The sequence below is a fragment of the Zeugodacus cucurbitae genome, chromosome X (genome assembly GCF_028554725.1).
Source record: "Zeugodacus cucurbitae isolate PBARC_wt_2022May chromosome X, idZeuCucr1.2, whole genome shotgun sequence".
NCBI lineage: Eukaryota > Metazoa > Arthropoda > Insecta > Diptera > Tephritidae > Zeugodacus > Zeugodacus cucurbitae.
This window is the reverse complement of record NC_071672.1, coordinates 31620980-31635974: the sequence shown is the minus strand read 5'-3', so window position 1 is coordinate 31635974 and position 14995 is coordinate 31620980. Positions and strand designations below refer to the sequence as shown.

General features: G+C 36.4%; 1 protein-coding gene across 6 annotated transcripts in view; it reads right to left on the bottom strand.

Annotated features, from left to right (window-relative positions):
- The window catches only part of LOC105219314 (paired box protein Pax-6), a 59058-nt gene that overhangs the window by 18975 nt on the left and 25088 nt on the right, over positions 1–14995 (bottom strand). For all 6 annotated transcript variants that reach the window (XM_029044944.2, XM_029044947.2, XM_054235407.1 and 3 more), the window contains one exon: positions 3879–4785. In XM_029044944.2, coding sequence (XP_028900777.1) covers positions 3879–4785 — 907 coding nt within the window. The remainder of the gene's footprint in view (positions 1–3878; positions 4786–14995) is intronic.

The window sequence follows — 14995 nt, the reverse complement described above, 5'->3', positions numbered from 1 at the left end:
ATATTTCTAGACTTATGTAGCTCAGGCGTTCGATAAAGTGGTATTCAGCCTTTGCAACTAACACAGTTATAATATATAGGTTCCAATCCAAAATGCTTGGAAGAATCACGAGTTCACCATGATACAAGCGTAATGGAAATATCCATAAAGATCTTGATATTCTTATAGTAAAGAAGGAGGTAGAGAACAGCAGAAATAAATACATATATATCTAAACTACGAGATCACCCAAACCCATTGGCTAATGCTTTAGTACAGTCCTGCGTTCAAACACGCCTAAAAAGTTAAGATATGCCTGCGTACCAAAGAGTAAAGTTTCAACAAAACAGCTCAATCACTTTCTTGGGCTTGTCTCATTTTTAATAGATTTACTATTATAGGATTTTTGTGGTTATTTAAGCTCAAACCCAATGTCGTTTTGGGACCGTCAACCAAACCAGGATTCAATGGCATGCAATAGAAAAACAGTTGAACCAGTGGAGTTTACCCAGCGAGCAAGCCCGAAATCTGTTCTATTGACCAGTAAGGTGATGATAAAGTGTGATCTAAAAAAGGTGAAGAGGTCAGGGAACAGCTAGCATGTGACTATGGTAAAGGCTTACCGGAACGCCATACATACATATGTATTTTATATTTGTAAAACTTCAATTATAGTAAAAATAAAAATGAAAAAAAAAAAAATATTATAATAAATGGGAAAATGTGAAATTTTGATTTTCAAACAATTTCTTTGAAATATATACATACTAGTAAACCCGGGCACGCTTTGCTGTGAATAATTTATGTACATATATACATATATTTATATATATATTTTTTATTTTTTAATACATTTAAATTATTACCTAGGAATATAGCTGAGAGCTTAAGAGGGAAGCGAGACGCATTTGCAGAAAAAGAAAGAAAGAGGCAGAAATGCGTGAGTATGAAGAGCTTGACAAGCTGGCCGACAGGGGTAATGCTCGAAAATTTTACGAAAAGATCCGGCGACTAACTGAAGGTTTCAAGACCGGAGCACACTCCTGTAGGACCCCCAGCGGTGATCTAGTGGTTGATGACCAGAGTATACTGTGTTTGTGGAGGGAACACTTCTCCAGCCTGCTGAATGGCAGTGAAAGTACAACACCAGGAGATGGCGAACCCGATTCCCCAATCGACGACGATGGAACAGATGTTCCATTGCCCGACCGTGAAGAAATTAGAATAGCAATTACCCGCTTGAAGAACAACAAGGCGGCGGGGGCCGATGGATTGCCGGCCGAGCTATTCAAATATTCAAAATAGCCGAGCTATTCAAATATTCAAATATTCAACGGCGGCGAAGAGCTGATAAGGTGCATGCATCAGCTTCTTTGCGAAATATGGTCGGAAGAAAGCATGCCCGACGATTGGAATCTGCGCCAACTATCGTGGGATAAGCCTCCTTAACATCGCTTATAAGGTTCTATCGAGCGTACTGTGTGAAAGACTAAAGCCAACCGTCAACAAACTGATTGGACCTTATCAGTGTGGCTTTAGACCTGGAAAATCAACAACTGACCAGATATTCACCATGCGCCAAATCTTGGAGAAGACCCGTGAAAAAAGGATCGACACACACCATCTATTTGTCGACTTTAAAGCTGCTTTCGACAGCACGAAAAGGAGCTGCCTTTATGCCGCGATGTCTGAATTTGGTATCCCCGCAAAACTAATACGGCTGTGTAAGTTGACGTTGAGCAACACCAAAAGCTCCGTCAGGATCGGGAAGGACCTCTCCGAGCCGTTCGATACCAAACGAGGTTTCAGACAAGGTGACTCGCTATCGTGCGACTTCGTTAACTTGATGCTGGAGAAAATTATAAGAGCTGCAGAGCTAAATAGAGAAGGTACAATCTTCTACAAGAGTGTACAGCTACTGGCGTACGCCGATGATATCGATATCATTGGAAACAACACCCGCGCCGTTAGTTCTGCTTTTTCCCGCCTGGATAAGGAAGCGAAAAGAATGGGTCTGGTGGTGAACGAGGACAAGACGAAATATCTCCTGTCATCAAACAAACAGTCAGCGCATTCGCGTCTTGGCTCCCACGTCACTGTTGACAGTCATAACTTTGAAGTTGTAGATAATTTCGTATACCTAGGAACCAACATTAACACCGATAATAATGTCAGCCTTGAAATCCAACACAGAATCACTCTTGCCAACAGGTGCTACTATGGACTGAGTAGGCAATTGAAAAGTAAAATCCTCTCTCGACGAACAAAAACTAAACTCTACAAGTCCCTCATCATTCCCGTCCTACTTTATGGTGCAGAAGCGTGGACGGTGTCAACATCCGATGAGACGGCACTAGGAGTTGTCGAGAGAAAGGTTTTGCGGAAGATTTACGGTCCCTTAAACATTGGCAACGGCGAATACCGCAGAAGATGGAATGATGAGCTGTATGTGTTGTTCGACGACATAGACATAGTCCAGCGAATAAAAAGACAGCGGCTACGCTGGCTGGGTCATGTTGTTCGAATGGATGAAAGTGCCCCAGCTCTGAAAGTTTTCGATGCAGTACCCGCTGGTGGAAGCCGAGGAAGACGGAGACCTCCACTCCGGTGGAAGGACCAGGTGGAGAAGGACCTGTCTTCACTTGGTATTACCAATTGGCGCCAAACCGCCAAAAGGAGAGATGCGTGGCGCACTGTTGTGGACTCGGCTATAACCGCGTAAGCGGTTTCTACGCCAGTTAAGAAGAAGAGGAATATAGTTATAAAATGTATAGTTTGTATTAAAATTCATATAATTATATGATATTCGTCCTGTCCTTGTCAAAATATTAGGGGATATTGAAGTGTGTCAAATGAGCGATGTAGATCTGAAATAATGCTGAGAGTATTGTCCTGCTGTGTGATTTTTATTGATCGATTTTCAACAGGATCGCCAACCATAATAACGAAACAAATTACGTCACACAAAAAACACTTGCTCAAACAAATTTTTTTCCACAAAAACTAATTCAAATTTCAAAAAATACAATCAACTACACGTATATACAAACACCTGCCGCAATGTAAAAATTTTCAAAAGCCAACTATAATATGCACCCACAAACCAACAAATGAGAAAATATACATACAATCTTAAATATATTCAAACACTTGCAGTAATGTAAAAATATACAAAGCCAACTACAGAAAAAGTATACACGTACTGACAAATTTTATCTACACACACAATCGAACATATATTGAAAATGAAATATTTTTATGAAAAAAACACACATATATACACACACGTATAAATGAATATACGAATGCATAAATATGTATCCAAAAGCGCTAGAAAACTAAGACAAACCACAAACTAACGTACAAATATTCAAATGAATGTACTCACATCCAAATAATATAAACTTCAAACAACGCATTTTCATTTAATGTTTTTAGCAAGTGGCAGCTTTTGTTATGACAGCCTAAATCCATGAAAATATATAAAGAAATGTAGCGCTATCTATTGTAACATAGCGCACTTAGCGCCACCAACTGGTGGATAGCTCTTTGCTAATAATAAACAAATAATTTGCAATAAATAAATAATGCGACTATAAGGAGAGTTATAAACTATCCTATCTTTCAAGTTGGACCAAACTGCACACAGTGTTAAAAATTTCATTGAAATCGGTTCAGTAGTTTAGGAGTCCATCGAAAACAAACAACGTGACACGTGATTTTTATATATTAAGATGTACATGAATAGTACATATAGCACACATTTATATGTATGTATGTTCGTAATTTAGCATATAATTAGCTACTTATAAACACGATTTTGAAGACAGCGATATGTATGTGTAGTCTTCATTGTATATATGTTTAACTCTAACGAATAGGAATGCAGTTGCGCTTACCTTTTTTCAGCATTATTTCATCGCTTATTGGACAGCCGTTGTGTTGCGCTGACGATAAGCTGCTATTACTGCCATTACCGCTGCTGCCGTTCGCTATGCCACCGTGCGGACTAAGCGGTTGTACACCTGCTGCAAAAGCTGAGGTCAAAATTTCGGAGGGCGATGAAATGGCGGCACTGCCGGCACTATTTGCGCCACTTGGCACAGCACTGCCGGAACTTCCAGAGAGTCCGCCATCTAAGGGCGGTGAGTACCATGAAGTAGAGTAGTGGCGCGGTGGCCAACACTGATTCGCCACAGTATGTTGGGCAGCGTGATGTGTGTGCGCTAATGTATGTGCGGTATGCTTTTGAGCCGGCACGGAATTTCCCGAAACATGCATATGCGAATGAGGCTGTGGATGCGTGTGTGATTGTACCGGATGATGATGGTGATGAAGCTGCGGTTGCTGCTGCTGCTGATGATGGTGATGGCTATGATGTGGGGCTGTGGCAGTCAACGCCTCCGTCGAGGGCGGCATGCCAGTAGTTGGGTGCAATTCAGCAACACCGCCGCCAAGTTGATGATGGCCGTTTAATATGCGTAGCTTATCATACATTGCATCTGTAGTGGTGACAACCGAGCTCCTATTCGCAGTGGCATCCCCATCAACACCACCATCTACACTACTCCCCACGCTGCCATCAGAGTTGAGAGGTGTGTTTGTGGTGCGCAACTGCATATCGACGCCACTGCCGCCGCCGCTAGAACCTCCCACAGAGCCGCTGCCAGTTAGATTGCTTGCATTCGGATTGCTATTGGTGCTGCCGCCATTACTGTTATTGCCATTTGTTAGTAGTGACCCGTGCTGTTGCTGTTGTTCCTTTTGAGCGGCCAGATTACGCAGTACACGATTTATAGAGGAAACCTTTGTAATTTAGAAAAAACCATACGTGTAATTATATGCATGTATATTATATTTATAAATACATAAAATTAATGTGTAATATGTACCAACTTATATGTACATATATACATATAGTATATATGTATTTAAACATACAGCCGTTGAAAAATAGTTAAGTATTTCGGTTGAATTCTTGCCATTAGCGATTATTTTTAATAAAAAACGCTTAAATGCCCTGTATAAACTCAAGCTGTTTTCAACAAATAATACTAAAATTTTTAAAGAAAAACGTAACTTTTTTTTATCCACACGGATAAGTTAAAATATGTGACTGTCAACGCATCGTGCTTAAGTATATGTCGTGTACAAAATATACACTTGCATTAGTTGCATAAAAGCGCGAGTATATTAAATGGGCATATTTGAAAATATTAACAAAAGTGCACACTGCACATCTTTTTACAATTATTTGAATGCAATGCAACGACAACCTGCGGGGCCTTTGTGGCTTGTATGCCATCAATGGCTGGCTGGCAATGCTGTTTTGTGCTCAATTCATGCCGTACCCGTAAATTCTTGTTAATGAAAAATTCTAATTTGCTATGAAATTTGCATTACCGGCATTTTCCCACTGCCTGGTTGTTCACGTGCACAAGCTTACTACGCGTACAACCATACAAACGTTTCTATAAATATATATACATACATATACCATATATACATCTTTGGTTTCTGAGCCTGGAACCGATATAAGGTATAATGGAAGAAGAAGCAGAGAAAGCAGTCTTGTTTGCTTATTTCGCTGCCGCCTGCAGTCTAACTCACTGACTGACTGACTAGGATAGCAGCTGTCGTATATTTTTTTTTACTCTGTGCCAATTCATTTACTTTTTTTTTTATGCAGTTGTTTTTTGCTGTTGATTTTGTCGTTGCCTTTTCACGTAGTTGTTGTTGTTGTTTTTGCCGTTTAATACTTTGCCGTGTCTGTTGTTGACAGCGCGACAGCAACAGCAGCGTTAACTGTGATTTAAAAGGCAGCGCGCAAGACAGACGCTTTGAGCCGGAAGGGGGAAAGTTCAACTAAGTGGAAAAATTAGGCAAAAATATCCTCGCACCAAAACAAAAAACAAAAAGCAAAAAAAATAAAATATATACAAGGGCTGCGAAACGCCGGGCCAGCGTTAGAAAAATTTAAAAGACGACGACAATGCCGAAGGACCAATTTTTTTGAGCTCTTTGCTGTCTTTTGCTTATGCATATAAAAATCATAAGCGCACGTATTAAAGCTATAAAATGCAGCTAAAAATTAAACAAAAAATAATGAAAAATAATATTTAAATGGTAAGAAACTTTATTATGTCAACAAAATTGGCTAGCAAACTGGCGTATAAATGTAAATGAACAAAAGTGCAAGCATGTTACATTTTCCCTAAAACCAAAAATGTGCCCGGCAGTAAAAATGAACAATATTATAGTGCCTCAAGCGAATGAAGTTACCTATCTTGGTATTCACCTAGATAGAAGGCTTATGTGGAGAAAACATATATCTAGTAAAATAACGTGCATGAAGATAAGAGCTGCAAATTTAAATTGGCTTTTAAATAAAAACTCTAAACTTAGCTTAGACAACAAAGTGCTTTTATACAATGCGGTCATAAAGCCGATTTGAATGTATGGCATTCAACTGTGGAGTACGACCTGTGTAACTAATATTGATATAATACAGAGGTTCCAATCGAAAATGCTTTGATCAATCATGGTACATGCGCAATGAAAATATCCATAAAGATCTTGGTATCCCTATGGTAAAGAAAGAAGTAGAGGACAGCAGATTGAAATATTTATCTAAACTCCGTGATCACCCAAACCCATTGGCTAATGCTTTAGTACATTCCTGCGATCAAACACGCAAAAGAAGGGATATGCTTGCGTACTAAAGAGCTACGTTTCACCAATACAGCTCAATCACTTGGTTGAGCTTGTCTAGTTTTTAAATAGATTTAAGATTTTATAACTTGTTGTTAGGCTTAAAAACAAGCAGATTTAATAAATAAGGAAATATTGAAAAAAAAAATGTTCAAAATATTGGTATTAATGGTCGAACAGTTTTTTGTGTCCTTTTTTTGGAAAATTATGCAGATAATTAAGTGTTGCTATTATGCATTGTACTGATCATTTAGCAGCCAAGTTTGGGGTAATGCCATAACTCAAGGTTGGATATATGTATGTTTACAGCGCGTTTCATCAAAAGGACTAAATACTTTGTTGAAACAAATTCTTAAACAAAATAATTATTAAAAGAAAATTGAAATAATATTAAAAAAATAAATACAAAAAAATTAAAAATTATTAAAAAAATTATGTATCCCGCGACGTTGGAATTAATTAATTTATATAAAGTTAGCTGTTCTAGTTTTAATACCAATAGCCCTTTATAATAATTACAATTCAACTTGTCAAAGGCTCGAACTGGCCACCAATCGTTCCCACAATACACAACCGGAACGGACCTGGATTTTTCTACAGCCAAGGACTGTAAAATCAAAATTATTTGCGGAATGTTTTATGCCACTACAGCAGCAACAACAGATACAGCAGATCGCGAGCGGTAGGCAATTATTAAGCGGTTACATCTAGTAAGAATTAAAAAAAAATGATTTATATTTAATTTGCGTAGTGTACATGTATTCAAGTAAACACACTGAAGTCAATCCGACGGTTATTTTGGAAGTTACTGCATTTGAAAGCAGTAGACCGGTGTAGCGCTTTGTTTTTCTCAAAACTGTGTTTTGAAAGTCGGAGAGCAAGCTTAGTCAGGAATGGCTGAACCGATGGAGGTTCAAAGTTTTACACTTTATAATAAATTTAGAAGCTTTTACAGGGAAAATGTTCGAAAAACCTAATTTTTAGGACTCATAACTAGATGTAATGACACCACACTCAACACAGCAACAGATCTAGTAGTACTTTTCTGAATTGGTCTCCGAGGATACGATAAGTCGTGCCATTAAAAAGGTGGACTATCATAGCAGAGTCGCCCATATAAAACCCATAAGCGGCTATTATTCTTAACTTGAAGCAGAGTTACAAGTAGTTTGGGGACCAAATGGATTCTCGATACCAATTACGTTATTTTTGAATTTATGTTTATAAATAATAAGTCGTGCCATAAAAAGGTGGACTATCATAGCAGAGTCGCCCATATGAAACCCATAAGCGGCTATTATTCTTAACTTGAATCAGAGTTACAAGTAGTTTGGGGACCAAATGGACTCTCGATACCAATTACGTTATTTTTGAATTTATGTTTATAAATAATATTTGTAGTTTTTCAAGTAGTTTGAACAAAAATGTGGAAAAAATTAAATGAGAACGCAATCCGCGAATTTATGGAAGGTGAATTTGATGTTGAGTGCGATGCTGAACCCGGTACGAAATTATTAGTGGTTGAGAAGAAGCGGAGAATATTAGTTGCTTGGAAGATAGTCTATTTTTTCTTGAAGTTAACTTCTCCAACTCAAATCATGGGAAGGGGATTATAATACTGCATATTCCAAATAGTGAATAGGGAAGGACCTCTCCGAGGCGTTCAATGCCAAAAGAGGTTTCAGACAAGGCGACATCAAGCGATTTCTATAACCTAATTCGCTGCAGATCTTAATCGTACTGGCACAATCTTTTTCAAGAGTCAGCAGTTATTGGCCTATGCTGACGACATCGACATTGTCGGCTGCAACAACTTGGCCGTGTGTGCAGCATTTTCAAGCCTAGAAAAAGAAGCGAAGCAAATGGGTCTCAGCGGTTAGAAGACCACGTCACTGTTGACAATTACAACTTCGAGGTAGTTAAAGACCTCGTTATCTAGGTTCCAGCATAAAATGAAACAACAAGGTCAGCCACGAAATCAAACGGAGGATCACTCTTTCAAACAGGTGCTGTATAAGTCGATCATCATACCCGTCCTGATGTACGGCGCGGAAGCATGGACGATGACCAATAAAGGTGAGCACTTCTTAGGAGCTTTCGAGAGAAAAGTCCTCCGAAGGATTTATGGCTACACATAGGCGTTGGTGAGTACCGGATTCGGCTGTATGAGCTCTTCGGCGATATAGACATAGTGCGGCTCATAAAAATACAAGCCAGCGCAATGGACATATCGCCCGAATAGAAGATAACACTCCAGCACGAAAAATGTACGGCACGGTACCCACTGGCGGGCGACGAAGAAAAGGACGACCGAAACTCAGGTGGAGACATCAAGTGGATGTGGACCTGACAAAGCTTGAAATTCCAAACTGGCGCCGTCGTGCGCAATGCAGAGACGACTGGCGAAGACTTAGGGACGCGGCCAAAACCGACAACCGGTTGTAGTGCCAATTGATGATGATATTACAAATATCGGTTCAAATGGTCCAAAATAGCCACCAGCAGCTCACGTAGTCGACATCATAATAGTATTATACATGTCCCTGGATTGATTGGACAAGCTCGCGATAAAATTACTATGACACCACTGGATTCATGGCAATTATTGAAATTAGATGAGGTGATTGATATTACATATATGCATGCATACATACGTGTAAAAAATAGCGGAGTTTTCGGAAAAATATACCAGTCAATGGTGCACATAGATCTGTTGCTGAAATATCTGTGCGCAAATGGGGGAGTTGCTATATATGTAACCGAAATTGGTCCAATCGCTGCAATATTCAAAATGTTGCAACTATATCTGATCTAAACTCTAAACTGTACTTGTGGTGTGTGTATTTAATATTATTAATATAACACACAATTTGACAAACATATTCGTCATATATATGGTATAAAGTCCATTGAAAGTTGGAAACCCTAATATTAGGTATATGGTGGCTAGATTAAGTTATAAGCCGATTTCTCACATTTTAGCCACGGAGACATATTATTAGAAGAAACATATTCCCTCTGGGTTTCTTCAAAATATCTGAGAGACTTACCTATATTTTCGTTAAAAAAATTTGTTAGAAGCACTGAGGTCCTCATATTCGATATATAGGGTCTTGAAAACTTATGGACCGATTTCGATGATTTTTAGAAGGACGATGTTACTCTTAATATTTTTGCAAAGTTCTGTTCCGATATCTTCACTAGTGCTTACTTTATATATTGTAAATGAAACGATTCATGTTGACTTCAAAGTTCTGGTATATGGGAAGTAGTCGTGGTTGTGAACCGATTTGGACTATTTTCACAACATATCATTAGGAAGCTAGGAAGATATTATGAACCAGATTTCATTGAAATTGGTCGAGTAGTTTCGGAGATATGGTTTTTGACCCATAGGTGGACGGAATCACACCAATTAAAAATGTTGTATACCATTTTGAGTGCAGCTCTTCTGTACCATGTTTATAATGAAATTTAAGGTCTTACTGAATTAAAGCATTTTAAGTAGTTTTCAACATAACCTTTGTATGGGAGGTGAGCATTGTTATAATCCGGTGGACGGAATCACACCAATTAAAAATGTTGTATACCATTTTTATTGCAGCTCTTCTGTACCATGTTTATAATGAAATTTAAGGTTTTTGGTGAAGTTTAAGGTCTTACTGAATTAAAGCATTTTAAGTAGTTTTCAACACAACCTTTGTATGGGAGGTGAGCATTGTTATAATCCGATTTCCTCCATTATTGGACTGTATAGCCCCTTCATAGTGCGATCCTTCATACCATATTTTACTTCAATAGCTTAATTTATGGTTTAGTTATAGCTCTTCATACGTTTTCGGTTAAAGCCATTTTGTGGGCGTGGCAGTGGTCCGATTACACTCATCTTCAAACTTAACCTTTCTATGCCAAGATATACGTCTACCAAGTTTTATCAAGATATCTCAATTTTTACTCAATTTACAGCTAGGGATGCAAACGATGTGTCGAATCTAAAAACATCGATGTCACTTTCAACGATGTTTTATGTCGATGTTTTATATAAAAATTTTACTTCACACTTTTTCGGGTATTAACCCGAAACCCTCTATTTGGATACGCTTTATTACATTGGAATTATTTTTATGTAAAATACGGAGAATTCGTAAATGGAATGTGCGCTTGGACCTGCGGTTACTTTTATGATTTATTTATACAATTTACATAATTCTGGCGTAGGCTACTGCTTTTGATCAGAGATTCAAATTACTTCATTTTAAAGATGCTAGTGCTAAAGGAAATACTTTTTTTTTGTTTCATAGAAAATTAATCGCGCTGATAAAACGGAATCTTCGGATGAGTGTGAAACAGAATACTCGTTTGATGTTTGGAACCAGAATAAACATTTGGTCCACCAAAAGGTTATCTACAATTACAGGGGCGGAAGGTTGAAGAGAAAGTGTATCTCGGCTCCTACCCCTACCAATCAGAAGCCAATAGAGTTTGGGTTGACATGAATACTGTGTTTCCGGAGTTGTATAAATAGGCTTATTAATATTTACACATTGAAGCCTCTTCAGTGCCGAGTAAACGACCGTTTTCTAAACCCAGGGCAACTATCACGTATAAGTAAAATCGAAAAGAAATGACTGTGAAAAAATTTCCATTTCGTTCTTTTGAAATTCTGTTATTTATTGAGAAAAAACTTTAACAGACATATAATGCTAAGTGAAATAAAATGTATCAACTTAAGACGTATTACATTTCATTTATTTATCCTTCTGCTTCTGTATCCCTTAGCTTTTCACACTAAATTTAAAACAAGTTCAAAAATTTCAAAAATACATCGATGTTTCGATGTATCGATGTTTTAATGGCCGATGTTTTTGATTTCGATGGGTTTTGAAGAAACATCGATACATCGAACCATCGATGTTTCATTTTACGATGTTTGCAAATCTAGTTACAGCTTGCACAGACGGACGGACAGACAGACATCCGGATTTGAACTACGTGTGTGTGTATTTTTGGTGTTAAAACACTCCTTAAACTCAGAGAAAAATATATGTTTGTTGATATGGGTTTGGAATTCAAAAAAATCACATCAAATTATATGCAATTATAATAAGTTACAAGATCTTTGTTGTTATTCATATAATTCGAGCTTTCTCTATATTTGTACAAGCAGTATCGTTGAAGCTCAGTGATTAATTGAGGATTACATGGGATCTCACATTCCATGTTATATTTTCCTTGGTTTTTGAAATAATTCTTCTAGTATTTCATCAACTGGCAGATCAATATCCCTATGAATATTCATTGATGCTAGACCATTCAGCCTATCTTGACCAGTCGTATTTCGTAAATAGGTTTTAATTCTCTTTAAAATTGAAAAACTTCTTTCCGGTGATGTTATTGAAACGGGCAATAACGCCAATATGCATAAAATCTTGAAAACATTCCCAAAGGACGTTTTGTTCACTGCTTCTAAAGCTTCGAGAGCATTCCGAAAATGCTTGCCTGAAGTTCGCGGTTTCCACATTTTCACCTCCGCAAGAAAGTTTTGTTCTTGTTTTTGTTTTGCCCCTTTCATAAAAAGAAAATATTTCTCGAGCTTTTTTAGCGTCAAATTCGTACTTTTTGAAAAATACGAAAAAAAATAAATAAAAATAACGTGTCCTATAATAACTGAATTTTCGCGAGGGAACTGCTATATTAAAAATACTAGAATTAAAAATACTGAGGTTTTGCAAAGGAAATGGTATCCAACTAGTTACTAAAACCTGTACACAATTCAGTTATTTTTGGTCGCGCGGAAAAGTAATGAGTTTTTCATTATTAAACCTTAACATTCATTGAGATTTCTTCGAATATTGCGTGCAGTTGTTGTATACCATTTTGGGTTTTAAATATTATTATTTTGCGCTATTAAGTAGAGCTTTTTGCGTTTAAAGAACTTGGACTTTTTTGTTTTTTTTTTTTTTTTTGGTATTGTCAACGCTTTACGCAGCCTTTTATGCTATTATGTTGTTTTAGTTGGCATTTTATTATTGCTATTTGTTTTTGTTTTTGTGTATTGTAACCAAATTCAGTTATTGTATTGAACTTTTTGTGGGTACATCATTTACGTTATTGTTTACTAAGTGAATGGGGAAATCGTTTGCCGTTGTCGAAGTGCTGCTGTTGGTTTTGCGCGTGTTCGGCAGTTGGGTGTTAAAAAATGTGGTCATGTGACAGGATGGCAGGATGTCAGTATGGGTCGTTGGTTTAGTATGCAACTACCTTACTACTTTTGAAAGGGTGCCTATTCATGCGGAAAAATCACTACAGAAATGTCACAAACTGAGAGATGACGGAAAAAGTATATGAAAAAAATTATCATACAAAATTATACGAGGGACATCGTATGTGCAACATACATATACATACATAGCAACGCAGCATTTATACATTTATATGTTTGCAATTTAGCTTTATATGGCCATACATACATATGTACATATATCGCTGTGAGATACTGAACTAGTCGTAAACTACCTTACAGCTAGTATAAACCGCAAATTGTAACGGTATAATTTCTTATACGTATATAAATATATATATATATATGCAACAACACTTTGGAGTAAAATAAATGAATCTGTGCTGTAAAGAGGTTAAATGGGTTTCAAATTTTTGAGAAAAAAAATCTTATTGAATAGTATAATATCTTTAAAATATTATACAAAAATTTCAAAACGATTATTTTTATTTTAATATTATTTTACTAAAAAGTGAGTTTTTTCGTTAAAATTTCGTCAAAAATACAAATTTTAATTTTGGGCGTGTTTTATTTGACCAGCAAATTAAGCTATTAGCTTATTTTGTATGGAAGACTTAGCCAACATAATTATGTTGGCTTGTCATAAGCTATCATACCTTGTATATTGAACTAGAAGCATTGCCAGTTCATCGTTTTTTCTCATTCACAATAATATAATAATAAGTTTTTTTCTAAAAAAAAGTAATTGGCAATAGCGAGAAACCCCATTTTTCAGATAAAAATGACAAACCAAAATTTTAAATTCCATCGATGTGCAAAATAGCGAATAAAAACGTTATCCATATATATTTTGACCATCCCGGATCTAATAATGATTGCAGATTCCTTAAAAGATCAGAATATTTTAGAAAAGCGGTAAACAAAAGGAAATTTGATTAATAAAATCAACCGTTTTTTTTTCAAATAAATTACATATCAGCTGAGAGTTCGCGCCCGAATTGCCAACACAATTAATTTTTAAGCGAAGATATGAAATAAGCTAAATTCGCTTTATTTGTCCATAATTTAGCTATTAGCTTGTGATGGTCATGCCTATTATATTTTATCCTACGTTCATTAACTAGATTTTTCCAAGCACTATCGAAATATTTTTTATTTATTGTTTTTGTTTTTTTTTTTTAATTAGTTATGCTATCCACGGTAAGTGAATTTTTTTTTAGATGTCATGGAAGTTGAGGGTAGAGTTTTCGGAATTTCTAAATAAAAATTTTACAAAGTACTGCTCAAATATGTAGGATTGTTTAAATGAAATATATAATTGTATATATTAAAAAAAATTATAAAAATACATTTGTTTTCAACCGCTGAATTGGTGGGTTTCAACCCCTCAACTGGATTAGCTTTCCGGGGTTTACGCACCGTTCTGTTATAAATAGTTTGTTTATTTTCGAAATCTTGTCCAGGTGAGTTCTCTACGATAATAAAGATGCGAGCTACATATTTCGCATGGATAAAGTTCTGAAAAAGATTTGCGGCTATTTCAATATTTTTATATCAATACATTTTACATATATTACTAATATTGCATCCCGCCTAAAGCCAGCTATGCTTAACTTATTTAGGTATTGCTGATTTTATAAAATTTACATCGTTAGAAGTTTATATATATATATGTACATCTGTAAATCTCATTAGATATTCGTCGTCGCGACGTTACTTCGCGTAGTCCCATTCACCAAAAGTACAATCAAAATTTTGAATTGTTGCAATAACAATAAGCTTCCAACCATGATATGTTTTTAACATTATAATATAAAATTGTAGAGTCCGTGCAAAATATGGCATATCGAAAAATTTAATTGTTTAAAAAAAACAGTTGGTTTTTGATTCATCTTAAAAATTAAAAAATATGAAAGTAACTGTATCAGCACATCTTTCTAAAAGGGTTTGGTATTTTCACAACAACGACCAACGCGGGAGTGTGTAGACTTTTGTCAGCCAGTGTATTTAAATTATTAGCTACAATGTGTATTCGTTGGATTTTAATATGCTTTAGGACTTATC